The sequence below is a fragment of the Bos indicus genome, chromosome 1 (assembly GCF_029378745.1).
Source record: "Bos indicus isolate NIAB-ARS_2022 breed Sahiwal x Tharparkar chromosome 1, NIAB-ARS_B.indTharparkar_mat_pri_1.0, whole genome shotgun sequence".
NCBI lineage: Eukaryota > Metazoa > Chordata > Mammalia > Artiodactyla > Bovidae > Bos > Bos indicus.
Genome location: NC_091760.1, coordinates 66,060,802 through 66,075,046, shown reverse-complemented (window position 1 = coordinate 66,075,046; position 14,245 = coordinate 66,060,802). Strand labels below are relative to the sequence as shown.

Sequence of the window (14,245 nt, the reverse complement as noted above, 5' to 3'; positions counted from 1 at the left end):
GCTAAATAGAGACCTTGGTTAGAGAGGTTTTAGTTTATACGCTATCTTAGGGTGTGTGCATGCTAAGACGCTTCGGTTGCGTCCGACTCTGCAACCCCATGGACTGTAGTCCACTAGGTTCCTCTGTCCATGGGATTCTCCAGGGAAGAATACTGGAGTAGGTTGCCATGCCCTCCCCAGGGGATCTTTCCAATCCAGGGATCAAACATGGATCTTTTACATCTCCTTCACTGGGAGGCAGGTTCCTTACCACTAGCACCACCTGGGAAGACCCTATCTTAGGGTCTTCTCTAACTGCTCCAGGCTGCCTCAGTTTCTTTACCATCTTTCACTCACCTCAAACAGGACCAAAAAGGCACATAAGGGAGAACATGCAATCTAGATCAAAGAATGTGCCAGCAGAGAGAAAATGAAGGCTACAAAGATTCTTTAGGCCAAGTTTGACAAATGATGAGATGAGGAGGAAAAGATGAGTTCAAAAACACTTATGTTTGATCATACACACCCATAAACTACACACACACACACACACACAAATCTAAGAAAGCTACTTTACAAATAATCCCATGTATTCATCACAGTCAATCTGTGCAACAGTATTATTCAAATCTAACATATGCGGGAACAAAGACTCAGAGGAGTTAACCTTTATCAAGTCAGAGCTTAAAAACGAAAATCACAAAGCCTAGATTCAAATACAAATCTTTCTGACTCAAAAGCCTAAATTCACTGTACCACTCTGAATTACACATCCCTTTCCTAATCTATCATCCCTGCCAGCCACAATTTAGCAAACTTTTCCCATGTGTAGGAAAGGCTCCAATTTTTAAAAATATGGAGCAGGGGAGAAGATTTGTAACAAAAAAAAATGTATTTAACAAACATTAAATGTGTATCACATGCCTGGCATTTACTCTGCTGAGTTTTAATGTGCTGGGATTGGCAGCATGATTAAAATATATCCAGATGTAGATAATTAACAGGTATTGAAAATAGAAAAAGATTTTTTAAAAACAGATATTTCAAAACTATAATTTAGGGTTGTCCATTCAGTAGTATGTGAAAGTCGAATTCTATGACTCAGGACTTTTCTACTGAAGGTAAGTTATTACTCCAAAATAAGAAAATAAATGGAGACCTACTTGTTGGGATGAGAAGAAAAGAAGAGGGAGAGTGAAAGAGTTTTATACAATTTTAACTTTCTCCCAAAATAATAAATGTAACAACCAAAATGAATCTGGGGCATGGGAGGAGGGGAGAAAAAGGACTGGGAACAAAAGGGAAAAAAAAAGTCATGTTCAACAAAATTCAAACTTAACACTTTCCTTTGCTAAACACAGAAAATTTAAATGACGTCTATTATGCTGGCCAAGGTCTTCGACTTAACTGTTTACTCATTAACATACATGGGACTCATTTTAATTATGCAAGTATTTAATCAAAGGAACAATGATTAAGTACAAGTAAAACCAAAGTGAAAAAAATTGTTTATCCTCCTTAGTTTAACAAGAAGACAATGCTTTGAAAATTTATCATAATTGAGGAAAAGGGATGAGGACGTTATGAGTCAAATCCCCAAATAATTAGACATTACTTGGATTGTGTTTTTCCCTTCTTCACACAAACACACAATGAGTAAGTCATTGGCTAATGCTAGAGTTCACTGTCAAAGATCTGCCAAACATATTAATTGCAACTGGACTATTCAGTTCAGTCGCCCAGTCATGTCCGACTCATTGCGACCCCATGAATCGCAGCATGCCAGGCCTCCCTGTCTATCACCAACTCCCAGAGTTCACTCAGACTCATGTCCATCGAGTCAGTGATGCCATCCAGCTATCTCATCCTCTGTCGTCCCCTTCTCCTCTTGCCCCCAATCCCTCCCAGCATCAGAGTCTTTTCCAACGAGTCAACTCTTCGCATGAGGTGGCCAAAGTACTGGAGTTTCAGCTTTAGCATCATTCCTTCCAAAGAAATCCCAGGGCTGATCTCCTTCAGAATGGACTGGTTGGATCTCCTTGCAGTCCAAGGGACTCCCAAGAGTCTTTTCCAACACCACAGTTCAAAAGCATCAATTCTTCAGCACTCAGCCTTCTTCACAGTCCAACCCTCACATCCATACATGACCACAGGAAAAACCATAGCCTTGACTAGATGGACCTTTGTTGGCAAAGCAATGTCTCTGCTTTTGAATATGCTGTCTAGGTTGGTCATAACTTTCCTTCCAAAGAGTAAGTGTCTTTTAATTTCATGGCTGCAATCACCATCTACAGTGATTTTGGAGCTCCCAAAAAAATAAAGTCTGACACTGTTTCCACTCTTTCCCCATCTATTTCCCATGAAGTGATGGGACCGGATGCCATGATCTTCGTTTTCTGAATATTGAGCTTTAAGCCAACTTTTTCACTCTCCAGTTTCACTTTCATCAAAAGGCTTTTTAGTTCCTCTCCACTTTCTGCCATAAGGGTGGTGTCATCTGCATATCTGAGGTTATTGATATTTCTCCAGGCAATCTTGATTCCAGGTGGCAAGAATACACAGAAGAACTGTACAAAAAAGATCTTCATGACCCAGATAATCATGATGGTGTGATCACTCACCTAGAGCCAGACATCCTGGAATGTGAAGTCAAGTGGGCCTTAGAAAGCATCACTATGAACAAAGCTAGTGGAGGTGATGGAATTCCAGTTGAGCTATTTCAAATCCTGAAAGATGATGCTGTGAAAGTGCTGCACTCAATATGCCAGCAAATTTGGAAAACTCAGCAGTGGCCACAGGACTGGAAAAGGTCAGTTTTCATTCCAATCCCAAAGACAGACAATTCCAAAGAATGCTAAAACTACCACACAATTTCACTCATCTCACATGCTAGTAAAGTAATGCTCAAAATTCTCCAAGCCAGGCTTTAGCAGTATGTGAACTGTAAACTTCCTGATGTTCAAGCTGGTTTTAGAAAAGGCAGAGAGAAACCAGAGATCAAATTGCCAACATCTGTTGGATCATGGAAAAAGCAAGAGAGTTCCAGAAAAACATCTATTTCTGCTTTATTGACTATGGCAAAGCCTTTGACTGTGTGGATCACAATAAACTGTGGAAAATTCTGAAAAAGATGGGAATACCAGACCACCTGACCTGCCTCTTGAGAAATCTGTATGCAAGTCAGGAAGCAACAGTTAGAACTGGACATGGAACAACAGACTGGTTCCAAATAGGAAAAGGAGTACGTCAAGGCTGTATATTGTCACCCTGCTTATTTAACTTATATGCAGAATACATCATGAGAAACTGGACTATTACTCAGCCATTTTCCTACCCCCCCCCCCAAAAAATCAAGCCATCAATCAAAATAAAATAAGCTCAACTGTTTTGATATGCTACAGGAGCTGCAGTGCTGAAGCAGAAGTTATGCTGCAGCCCAAGTTCTCAAGGTTGGCCAAAGAAAGAGGTAGGATCAAATGTTTGCTGCTGCGGAGCCCTCACTCCAACACAGTGAAACTAATGTCCCAAGGATTTGCCACATTCTGCTTCCCTAAATCTTGCCGGTCATCTTCTGAGCTGCTTTTCTGGAGCTCATATTCTACTGGGGAGTGGTGGTGGTTTAGTCACTAAGTCCTAACCAACTCTTGTGACCCCATGGACTGTAGCCCACAAGGCTCCTCGGTCCATGGGATTTCCCAGGCAAGAATACTGGAGTCGGTTGCCATTTCCTCCTCCAGGGGATCTTCCTGACCCAGGGCTTGAATCCATACCTCGTGCATTGACAGGTGGATTCTTTACCACTAAGCCATAGTCAATCCACTCTAGTATTCATGGGCTTCCGTGGTGACTCAGACAGTAAAGAATTTGCCTGCAATACAGGAGACCCGGGTTCAATCCCTGCATTGGGAAGATCCCCTAGAGAAGGGCATGGCAACCCACTCCAGTATCCTTGCCTGGAGAATCTGTATGGACAGAGGAGCCTACTGGGCTATAGTCCATAGGGTTGCAAGAGTTCATTAGGAGTTAGTGACTAAACCCCCACCACTTCCCATGGGGTCACAGTCAGACATGACTGAGCAACTAAGCACAAGCCATAGTCAAGACAAAAAAATATCAGGTGTTGAGAAGTATAATAAAGAAAAGCTAAACAGGGAAAGAGGATAAAGAAAAAGGAGGGTGGTAGAAAGGGGTTATTGTTTATTATACAGGAAACTTAGGGAAGGCTTCTCTGATACATCGATGTGTAAGCAGAGACTAAAAAGACATAAAGTAGCAAGACACAGATAAGATAATTCAGCAAGAGAAAACAGCATATAAAAAGGCAAGGAACAATAAAGGGATGTCTGATGAGCACAAGGTACAATGTGGTTGCTGTAGCGTGAGCTAGGGAGAGTGGTAAAAACAGTCTCTGAAATGGGGGGTAGGGTGGAGTAGAAGGGGATGGAGGAGAAGGGAAAAAGAGAACAGATAAACCGTGTTCTAAGTTCTGTTAAGAACTTTGCCTTTCTAAGAAGAGAAACCTTTTAAGGGCTCTGAATAGAAGAATGACATAACCTAACGTGATTTTTTTTTTTTCTATTTTCTACAGCTTTATTCAGATGTAACCCACATACCATACACTTCACTGATGTGTTTTTTAAAAGGGTCAGTGGCTGCTGAGACAGCTCACAAGCAAAGCAAGAGTGAAAGCAAGGAGACCAGTTAAAAGAGTAGTGCAAAACCTAACCAAGAGGTAATGGCTTAATGTTTCTCGACAATTCTATGAAAAAAAATTTGAATAAAAAGTTTTTACTTACCCTCACTCAAAAAGTTTCCAGGAAAAACAAAACAGAAGACAATTCACTTCATGTTAAAACCAAGTAACTGAACTAAAAATATTTCAGTGAAATAAAGAGGAAACTATAAAACTCCAAGATACAGTACTAACATATGGGATTAATTTTACCATTCTTTAAAAATTCAACCACTATATATTACATATTGTAGAAATCAAATTTGGACATGGGTTTCCCTCCCAATGACTATTTTATGGATTATGTATATATGAAGAAAGGAAATAAACTGAGGAGCTTGGGAAAATAATATCGCCCAGAATTCTAAATACTACTTTCCATTATGCAACAATGTGTTTCTGAAGACAGCCTAATTAAACAGAGCATATTTTCTATATGAATGCTACTATAGGAATTTCAGTTCCTAACCAAGGCTTTCAAATTAACCAAAAGTGACTAACATTACCCTCTAAAAGCAGTGATAAAACATCCCCAAGCTTCTCTATACTTTTAAAATGTCAACTATTCTCCAAATAAAAGGGTGCTTTGAAATTAAGAGTTGAGAGAAATCATACATGGTACAGAATAGAGTGATCTGATCATTTTACATATCCTTAAAAAAAGACCTACAATGATTATAGGATTTTCCCAAGGAATAGTTACTAATATAGTACAAGACTGGGAGCCAGCATGGCTCTGGAACCCAAATACAGGGTCACTTTGCTGTCTCAAAGGCACTGCTTAAAAAACAAAATGAAACAAAAACACCCTCTGAAAATGACATAGCCACTGAACACACTGATAATGCAAAAAGACTCAATGCATTAATAGTAAGTGCTCTGCAATACCCTTACAATATGAACCTAAGTTGGTCAAGCATTAATAACCACAACTGTTACAATAACAAAATATTTCATTAAATATCACTTTCCCCATTGAGGTCTGATGTGCAATGTCTGCAAACAGCACCCTCTCTGGTAGTGTATATAGTGTGCTGCATATATGGGTTGCCCTAAGGGACCCTAGAGACAGCCTTTTCCGGTGGACATTTGAAATATACTCTAGAATACAACATAGACGTATATGTACCCACACACACATTTGATGAGTTGAACTAGATAATCTCTAAGCTCCTATTTATAAGATTGTATTAAACACTCATTTATAAGATTCTTCTTTAAACAATTAACTTATTTCAAGGTTTATTTAAAATGGGACTCCCCCCTTCTCTAGTTAAATTCAGTAATAGGGGCTTCCCTAACTATTTCTAACCCAAACACCTAGCAATTTTATCCAACCCTATAATAAAACTACATTTATATGCCTTTACATGTTATAAAACTATATTTTTTAACTTATTAACTTTTAACTTTTTAAACTTTAATTATTTAACTATAATTTTTAACTTATTTTTTCAACTTTTTTAAACATTTATATATATATATATTTAATGGGAATAATAGTATTCCCATTGCTAAGAATTCCTCTTAAGGAAAAACTTAAAAAACAAGAATAAAAGGCTATATGCACAAAAATATTTAAAGTGTCATATCTATATCAGCCAAAAACAAGAACAATAAAAGTGCCCCAAAGGGGTGGAAAGGAAAATATGGGAGAAAAATCACACCTAAAAACACATTTAGAACACTAGAGAGAAACAGGAGAGTTGCTGCATTAAGAAACCAAGAGATCACAAACTATTCTTTGCTATGACTGCAATAAGAGATAATACACAAAAGGCTGGTGGTTTTGAGGTAATCTTTTTCTCTTCAGAACTTTTTCTGGCACTATGGCTATGTAATTTTTAAATTAGAAATGAAAAATATTTCCATATCATCTAACTTTTAACATCTAAAAAGAAAATATAATCTCCCCCTCCCTTCTAGGAAACATGTTGCTGAATTTAACTTACAAGCATCATTAACAATATCATGGTGGTTGAGACTGCAAAGTAGAAATGCTAAGTCTATCTTCATGGTCAGAGGCTTGCTAAATCTAAAATATGCACTTATGAACCACAAAACGCTATTTTGCTGATTGATGGGGTTTAATGCCATGCTACATTTGTTTTCATTACAGAAGACTCCCATATTTCAGGAAATAAAACAACTGGTTTTGTCTGATTAAGTTTCTGAAACCAGGGACTACTGGGCAAAAGCTAGACTATTCCACTTCAATAAAATTAGCTATTGGAGAAGGAAATGGCAACCCACTCCAATACTCTTGCCTGGAAAATTCTATGGACGGAGGAGCCTGGTAGGCTACAGTCCATGGGGTCGCAAAGAGTCGGACACGACTGAGCGACTTCACTTTCACTTTATACATATCAAGCATCAAAAATTTGGAGTTCAACCCCAGAACACCAAAGGCAGGATCTAAGCAGAAAGTATGGAAAGAGTCTACACTCTTTAGGAAAAAGAAATGGGGGAGGGAAAAGCTATAAACTAAAGTGAGAAATCACTGGCTTATATGTGAATTAACACTGGTAAAACAATTTTTGCTGGACCCAATTTCCTGAGCCCAGAATTTCTGGATACTCATCTAGGAGTCACTACTCTCTGTCCAGTGGCAGAGTTGCCCATACACAGTTAAGAACTTTTTATCAGGGAAGAAGTAAAACCTAGAGGGCCTCATCTTATTTCTGAGTACCATCTATTTACTAACATAAATCACAGTGTATAAACCTAAGAACTGTTGAAATGGGAAGGGAAATAAAAGCCCATTAGATAGTACTGTCAGAAATACCATCAATCTCTAACAGCAACCAAGAAATAAAATAGCATTGTACAGCTCTAGCTTAGAATGAAAACTGTACCAATTCAAATAGAGTATATTAACAGCAGAAAAACTCCCCTCCTTCTCCTCTGATACACATACCAAACATTTATTTCCTGTCTTCTTCAAAATGAGGGGGAGAGAAATGAATACTGAGCAAAACAGGAAGGAAACAGACTGGAAAAGACCAAGATTTCTAAAGGGAATATACAGAAGAACAAAGGAGGGTGTCCAGGTATTAATAGTGGAAAAACAAAACCAAACCTAACTGATAAGCAGGTTGAGAAGTCTAATATCACCAATCAGCGTATTCTTTCCATAAAGGAAAAGGCCAAATGAAAAACCGAATCATAATCAAAAGGCAAGTACTCTCTCAGAATGGGGATCCCCAATGATTAAGAATTTTCAATCATGGTGTTACAGGCTTCACTAAAGGGACATAACTGCCAATTAAGTTGACTATTAGTGTTGGCTGATCAGGGCACTCTCCCATGAGTGACACCAATGTAAAGGGACTTACTCTTGCTCTGCTGAACCCCTTCTTTCCAGCTTCATGTTGACCATAACCCCTGTATTAAGAATACAGTGAACAGAACAGGCCTCTGTTCACACTGGCCACAAACAACAGTTTCGGTTTTAGCTCTCTTTTATAAAATGTTTTCATGCTCTCTGCTGCTGCTAAGTCACTTCAGTCGTGTCCGACTCTGTGCGACCCCATAGACGGCAGCCCACCAGGCTCCCCCGTCCCTGGGATTCTCGAGGCAAGAACACTGGAGTGGGTTGCCGTTTCCTTCTCCAATGCATGAAAGTGAAAAGTGAAAGTGAAGTCGCTCAGTCGTATCCGACTCTTAGCGGCCCCATGGACTGCAGCCTACCAGGCTCCTCCATCTACGGGATTTTCCAGGCAAGAGTACTGGAGTGGGGTGCCATTGCCTTCTCCATTCATGCTCTCTACTCTATCTCAACTCCTTCACACAAATAATCTCTTGACTGTATTTGGTTAGGTCACTTCTTCTACAAGCCACCTGTTAATTCCAAATAATTTCTTTCAGACATAAACCCTAGGTAAAATTTGAAGAGCACCATGAATCAAACTCCTGAATACTGATATATAAGCAGTGGGATAACTTCCTTTTAGAAACTTTCATGAAATTAAATAAGAATCAGGTTGAGTAAATGTAATAGAAGCATATTACTTTAAATTACCCTCTCTGAGGGACTGGATAACACCTTCCACTGCAGTCAAGAGTGACGAAGACGCCCACTGTAACACCAACATCTGCAGAAAATCACAAAACCAAAACCCAGAGCTCCTTTAAGAAATCTGTTAGAGTAAACAGCAAAAAAAATCATCAGACTTTCTAGTCTATTTTAAAGAGCTCCAGATATAATCTACAATCTTCCTCTATAGTACACTCAGCAGTACTCAGGATGGTTAAGATTTTCTTATAACTAAGACCTCTCCTAGTCAAGCCCTTTCAAAGTAAATAGTTAGGTTTAAACAAATTAAATATTTAACACAAATGTGAATTCTTTAAATGATTTTTCATCCAAAATGACTGCTTCACAATAGATAAGGAAAAAAGTCATAGGCCATCATGCTCTTTTTGCTAATAATCTTAATTGATATTGGTATTATTTCCCATTAAAAATCTTTAAAAATTCTTTACCATGTACAATATATAATATATACACAACTAAACATGTACACAAACCTGTAGTTTTTTTACAATAAAACATTTCATATGTGAAAAATTTAGATTATATTTTTAGACAGTTATTTTAAAGTCATATCTATGAATGAAAAAGTCACCTGTATTTCTGAATTCAGTCATAACAAAGGGACGATCTAACATAATAGCAGTGATTCTTTCTATAGGTTTTTACAGATTTTTAATACAAAATTGATCTACTGAGTAATTAGTAAAACCATAGTCTATTTTCCAATTTACAAATAGCAACACAACTATACAAGTCAGCAATTTAAAGTTTCTCATGTTAATGTTAGATGTATTTTAAGAAAACACATTTTTTAAATTTTGTATTGATCAGAAAAATCCTTAAAACTAAGTATTTAATCAAATGAAGCAATTTATAACTCATGTTAATTCTCTTCCATCAACGACTGGTTAAGAAACTAAATATATATTGTTAACCTAAGGGGAAAGGGTGCTTCCTCTTATTTCATCTGGTTAACTTTTACTTATCTTTTAGGTCCCTGCTATTTAACTTCTTTCAGAGGCCTTCCCAAAACCAGATTAGCTGCCCTAGTTATGTCCTCCAGAGAGCACTTTGCACTTCTACTAACCAAGTATGTAAGTACTAATAATAAGCATTTATTATAACTGTCTGGCAGTGATTGGCACAAGAAGGTGCTCAAATATTTGTTGAATGAAGAGGTCAAAAGTAAACTCAGTAAGTCAGAATAGCCTCAAAGTGGTAGGGAAAGTAAACCCTTTAGATTAGGCTGCAGTTGTAAATAAGGGATGGGAGTGGAAGAAGAGGTGGAAGGGCCATGGGTGAAAGAATAGTCCATGGATGAGTAAATTCCCTTGTAAAGGAGAAATGCTTTGCAATAGCTCCTAAAAGTAGTATGACAAATAGGACATTAAGACTAAAAATGACTATATGCTTACTTACACCAATATATTCCCTTTAATAATGATATAGCTTCCCTGGTGGCTCAGAGGTTACAGCGTCTGCCTCCAATGCAGGAGACCTGGGTTCGATCCCTGGGTCGGGAAGATCCCCTGGAGAAGGAAATGGTAACCCACTCCAGTAATCTTGCCTGGAGAATCCCACGGACGGAGAAGCCTGGTAGGGGTCGCAAAGAGTCGGACACAACTGAGCGACTTCACTATACTATACTGTACTATAGAGCTTCCCAGGTGGCGCTAGTAGTAAAGAATTCACCTGTCAATGCAGGAGATGCAAAAGATGAGAGTTTGATCTCTGGGTCAGGAAGATCCTCTGAAGTAGGGAATGGCAACCCACTCCAGTATGCTTGCCTGGGAAATCCCATGGACAGAGGAGCCTGACAGGCTACAAGTCCATGAGGCCACAGAGAGCTGGACACAACTGAGCACACAATGATATACATAATCAGTTTAAAAACTATGTAAATCAATTTAAGATAAAGGATATACACTTTATCCTAAAAAGTTACTTAAAAGAAAGATTCATTAACTGGAAAAATCTCACCTGTCATGGGATCAAAGAGCTGATTAGCTTCTAAGTCTGTAAAAGTACTACTACAGACAGGACATTTGAAGGAAGCCCGGTTGGTGGAATCTCTCTCATCAGTTTCAATCCTCCTTCTCATGTGGTCCAATTTATATTTTACCACATTAACAAGAGTACGATAATTGATAAAGTAGTAGTTGTGGCGAGTGGTTTTCCCATCTGCAGCAGTCTCTACCCTCATTCTGCATTTGATGAACTTGTCTCCCTTTAAATTATTCAAGACTGATCGAAGTTGCTTCCGATCAAATTTGAGAAGCTCCAGCATGTCCTCCTCTTTCACACAGGGGTTTCGGATCAAGATGTCCAAGGCCAAAGCATGCTCAATGCCATAAAATCCCCGGATCACATACTTGGCTAGCCGCTTCAATGCTGCAGGAACCTCAGTGAGGACATCTGGATCTGCCATCTTTAGCAGCAAAGTTCAACTTTAAATGTACTGTCAGAAAAAAAAAGAGAAAATTAGCTAGAATACAGACAAAGCAATCATTTTAAATCCAAAATAATCAACCCATTAAGTAGCTGATAACCAGTATTCTTGGAGTACCACAAAAGTACTCAAAATGTTGTTTTTAAAAGACTTATAATGCCCAAGCATGTAACAGAGTACAAGATATTCCTCTAGAGTACACAAAAGATTACACCTAAAAAGCTTGACATATTTCTTAAATGGTTTTTTTCATGGGTCGCACAGAGTCCCACAGGACTAAAGCGACTTAACAGCAACAGCAACAGCACAGAGTGTTTAATTCCAAAAAGCAACATTATTTACACCAATGATACAATGATATATTGTATCAAGCCCACTTTATTTCAGAAAGAGAAACTCAAAAAGGCTAAACAAAGTCTCATTCATTATTCTTAATGCTACAGATCTTTGGGAATGCTGGGGGAAAAAAACCCTGAGAAACTTAGTTAGCAGTTAGCATATTCTTTTAAGTGTTTTTATTTCTTTTCTTGAGTAAAATTTTTCTACCAAGATAGATTGTAGGATGTTCTACACAGTCATGCTCTCATAATAAATTCATAAGAAACCAATAAACACCTAAATAATGACCAGTTGGGGTGTTTGGCAAAATTACTGTTATAAATCTGAAAGAAATGAACAACTACATACCGGTTTACCAACCTTGAAAAGATAAATGACCAAATAAGCAAATGCTATTCAGTTCTCAAAAACAACAACAAAGACCAAGATACCCTTAAATACTGGATCCCCTGCAGGACAAGCAGAAGCTAAATGTACCCAGAGAACGGTCTTCTAGAAGCCTAAACCAGCATGAGCTAGACTTCCATGTGCTTGTTAAAGAGCCTGGGATTTGAACTTGTGGCTGTGTGATTCTAAGTGAATTCCTTAACAACTTCAAGGCACACTTTACTCTCTGAGAAACAAGGATAGTATCAACTGCCTCAATGAGGTTGTGGTGCATTAATGAGAATGTACTGTGCTTAGAGTGAAAAAAGTGAAGTCACTCAGTCATGTCCAACTCTGTGACCCCATGGACTGTAGCCTACCACGCTCCTCCATCCATGGGATTTTCCAGGCAAGAGTACTGGAGTGGGTTGCCATTTCCTTCTCCAGGGGATCTTCCCGACCCAGGGATTGAACCCGGGTCTCCCGCATTGTAGGCAGATGCTTTATCGTCTGAGCCACCAGGAAAGTCCAACGTGCTTAGAAAGCACTTGTTAATAAAGTGCTTAAATATCAACTTAGTATGTCCCTACACTACAAGGAAATTTCTAACAGACATCCTATTGAACTGTTTCAATAGGGAACCATACTGTTATTAATACTAATTTCTCCTGATCCTTTTATTTAAAATCAGTAGTTATTAACCCTATTAGATTTAATACCTCTTTTGTAAGAAATATATTTACATCCATAGTACTATAAAGGTATTTCTAAATAGCCAGTAACATACACATACAGGGGTAGGGATATAATACCTGACCTGTAATAAAGGAAAAATAAAAGGAAATAGTTATAATAAAATATATATTTTGGATTATAAATACTCAGGCATGAATAAATATAAGAGATAACAAAGTAGCACCTAGATCCAAACTTGTGGTCCTTGAGGCTTTCTGTCATCCCAAGGCTTAAGGATGCCAAGCAAGTGTCTGGGCTCAACACCAAAGCAGTATCATAATACACTAACAGACGTATTTTGTTCTCCTTTCCAACTTGGTCTATATGTCATACTTGAACCTACTTTTGGAGGTTATGTTTTACATGCTCAACAATTGGCAGAACACAGTATGTGGTTTCAGAAACAAACCAAAGGATGGCAGACAAATGTGAAGATAACCTACTTTTCTAGCATTATTTCCTACTATTGTATTCCCCTCCCTGACCTTCTACCCCATATACTCCATTTTCCAGGCCAACAACTCTCAACCCTGGCTGTAAAGCCAAATCACCCAGGGAACATTTAAAAATACCCACCCTGGACCCGTTCCCAGAGATTCTGTTTTAGCTGGTCTGGGAGGGCCAGATTAGGCATCACACTGATTTTTTTTTAAAGCTCCTTAGGTGACAAATATACTGACTACTGCTACCAACAAACTGGGTACCTGGCTATTACATACCCCCACCAAAGCACATTCCATACAGGGAGAGCCCTGTACTACTTATCATTCAGCCTGTTACTTTTGCCTGAAACATCACAGGGGCACTAAAGATTTGAAAAAGGGAGTGACATGAGGACTCCAATAGGTTTAGGCTTTGAATCCCAGTTCCACCATTTCTTAGCCTATGACCCTGGAAAATTCTCAGCCTCCATTTTACCAGATTAACAGTGCCTTCCTCATAGCATTGATGTGTGAGATTAAATGAGAATTCATATGGAAGTATTGATATTAAGAGCTATAGTAAACAGACTTATACTATGAAAAAGAAGAAATTACCAGAGGACAGGATGAATAAAATTTATTAGAGAAACAAAATCAAAAGGCCCCAATAATAATTCCAATAATATACTGGAAATCAAGTATTTTTAAAATTTTAAATAGCTATTTGGGGGGTTCCCCCCCCCGTTTTTTAATAGCGATAAAATATACATAACAAAATTTACCAGTTAACCATTTTTAAGTAATAGTTCAGTAATGTTAAATACATTCTTGATGTTATGCACCTATCATCACCAACCACTTCCAAACTCTTTTCATTCTGTAAAACTGAAACATTATACCTATTAAACAATAACATATAGCTATTTGTTTTAAGGGACTGTAACTGGAAGAAAAAAGTACTACTATGAGAAGTACATTAACACCTGAAAGAAACAGATTTGGAAAAAATGAAGCAATCAGTGTTAGTTGCTTGTCTTTGAGGAAATACCACAGGATATTACTGTGAAGATACCCAGGAGGTAGCTGAACAAATGAAACTGGAGCTCAGCAAAGAATCACCTTGTTCAAAATCTCTACATTCTAAAATCCTCCTTCCTGACTATGTGTTCTCTCCTAACTGCCTCTGC

General features: G+C 38.2%; 1 protein-coding gene and 1 non-coding gene across 4 annotated transcripts in view; one reads left to right on the top strand and one right to left on the bottom strand.

Moving 5' to 3' along the window:
- GTF2E1 (general transcription factor IIE subunit 1) overlaps positions 1-14,245 on the bottom strand; it is a 40,429-nt gene that overhangs the window by 24,461 nt on the left and 1,723 nt on the right. For all 3 annotated transcript variants that reach the window (XM_070788620.1, XM_070788600.1, XM_070788610.1), the window contains exon 2: positions 10,728-11,205. In XM_070788620.1, the coding sequence (XP_070644721.1) occupies positions 10,728-11,175 (448 nt within the window). In that variant the 5' untranslated portion in view covers positions 11,176-11,205. The remainder of the gene's footprint in view (positions 1-10,727; positions 11,206-14,245) is intronic.
- Positions 5,653-5,785, top strand: LOC139185323 (small nucleolar RNA SNORA70). The gene has a single exon (XR_011568947.1). It is a non-coding gene; the product is annotated as a small nucleolar RNA SNORA70 (small nucleolar RNA).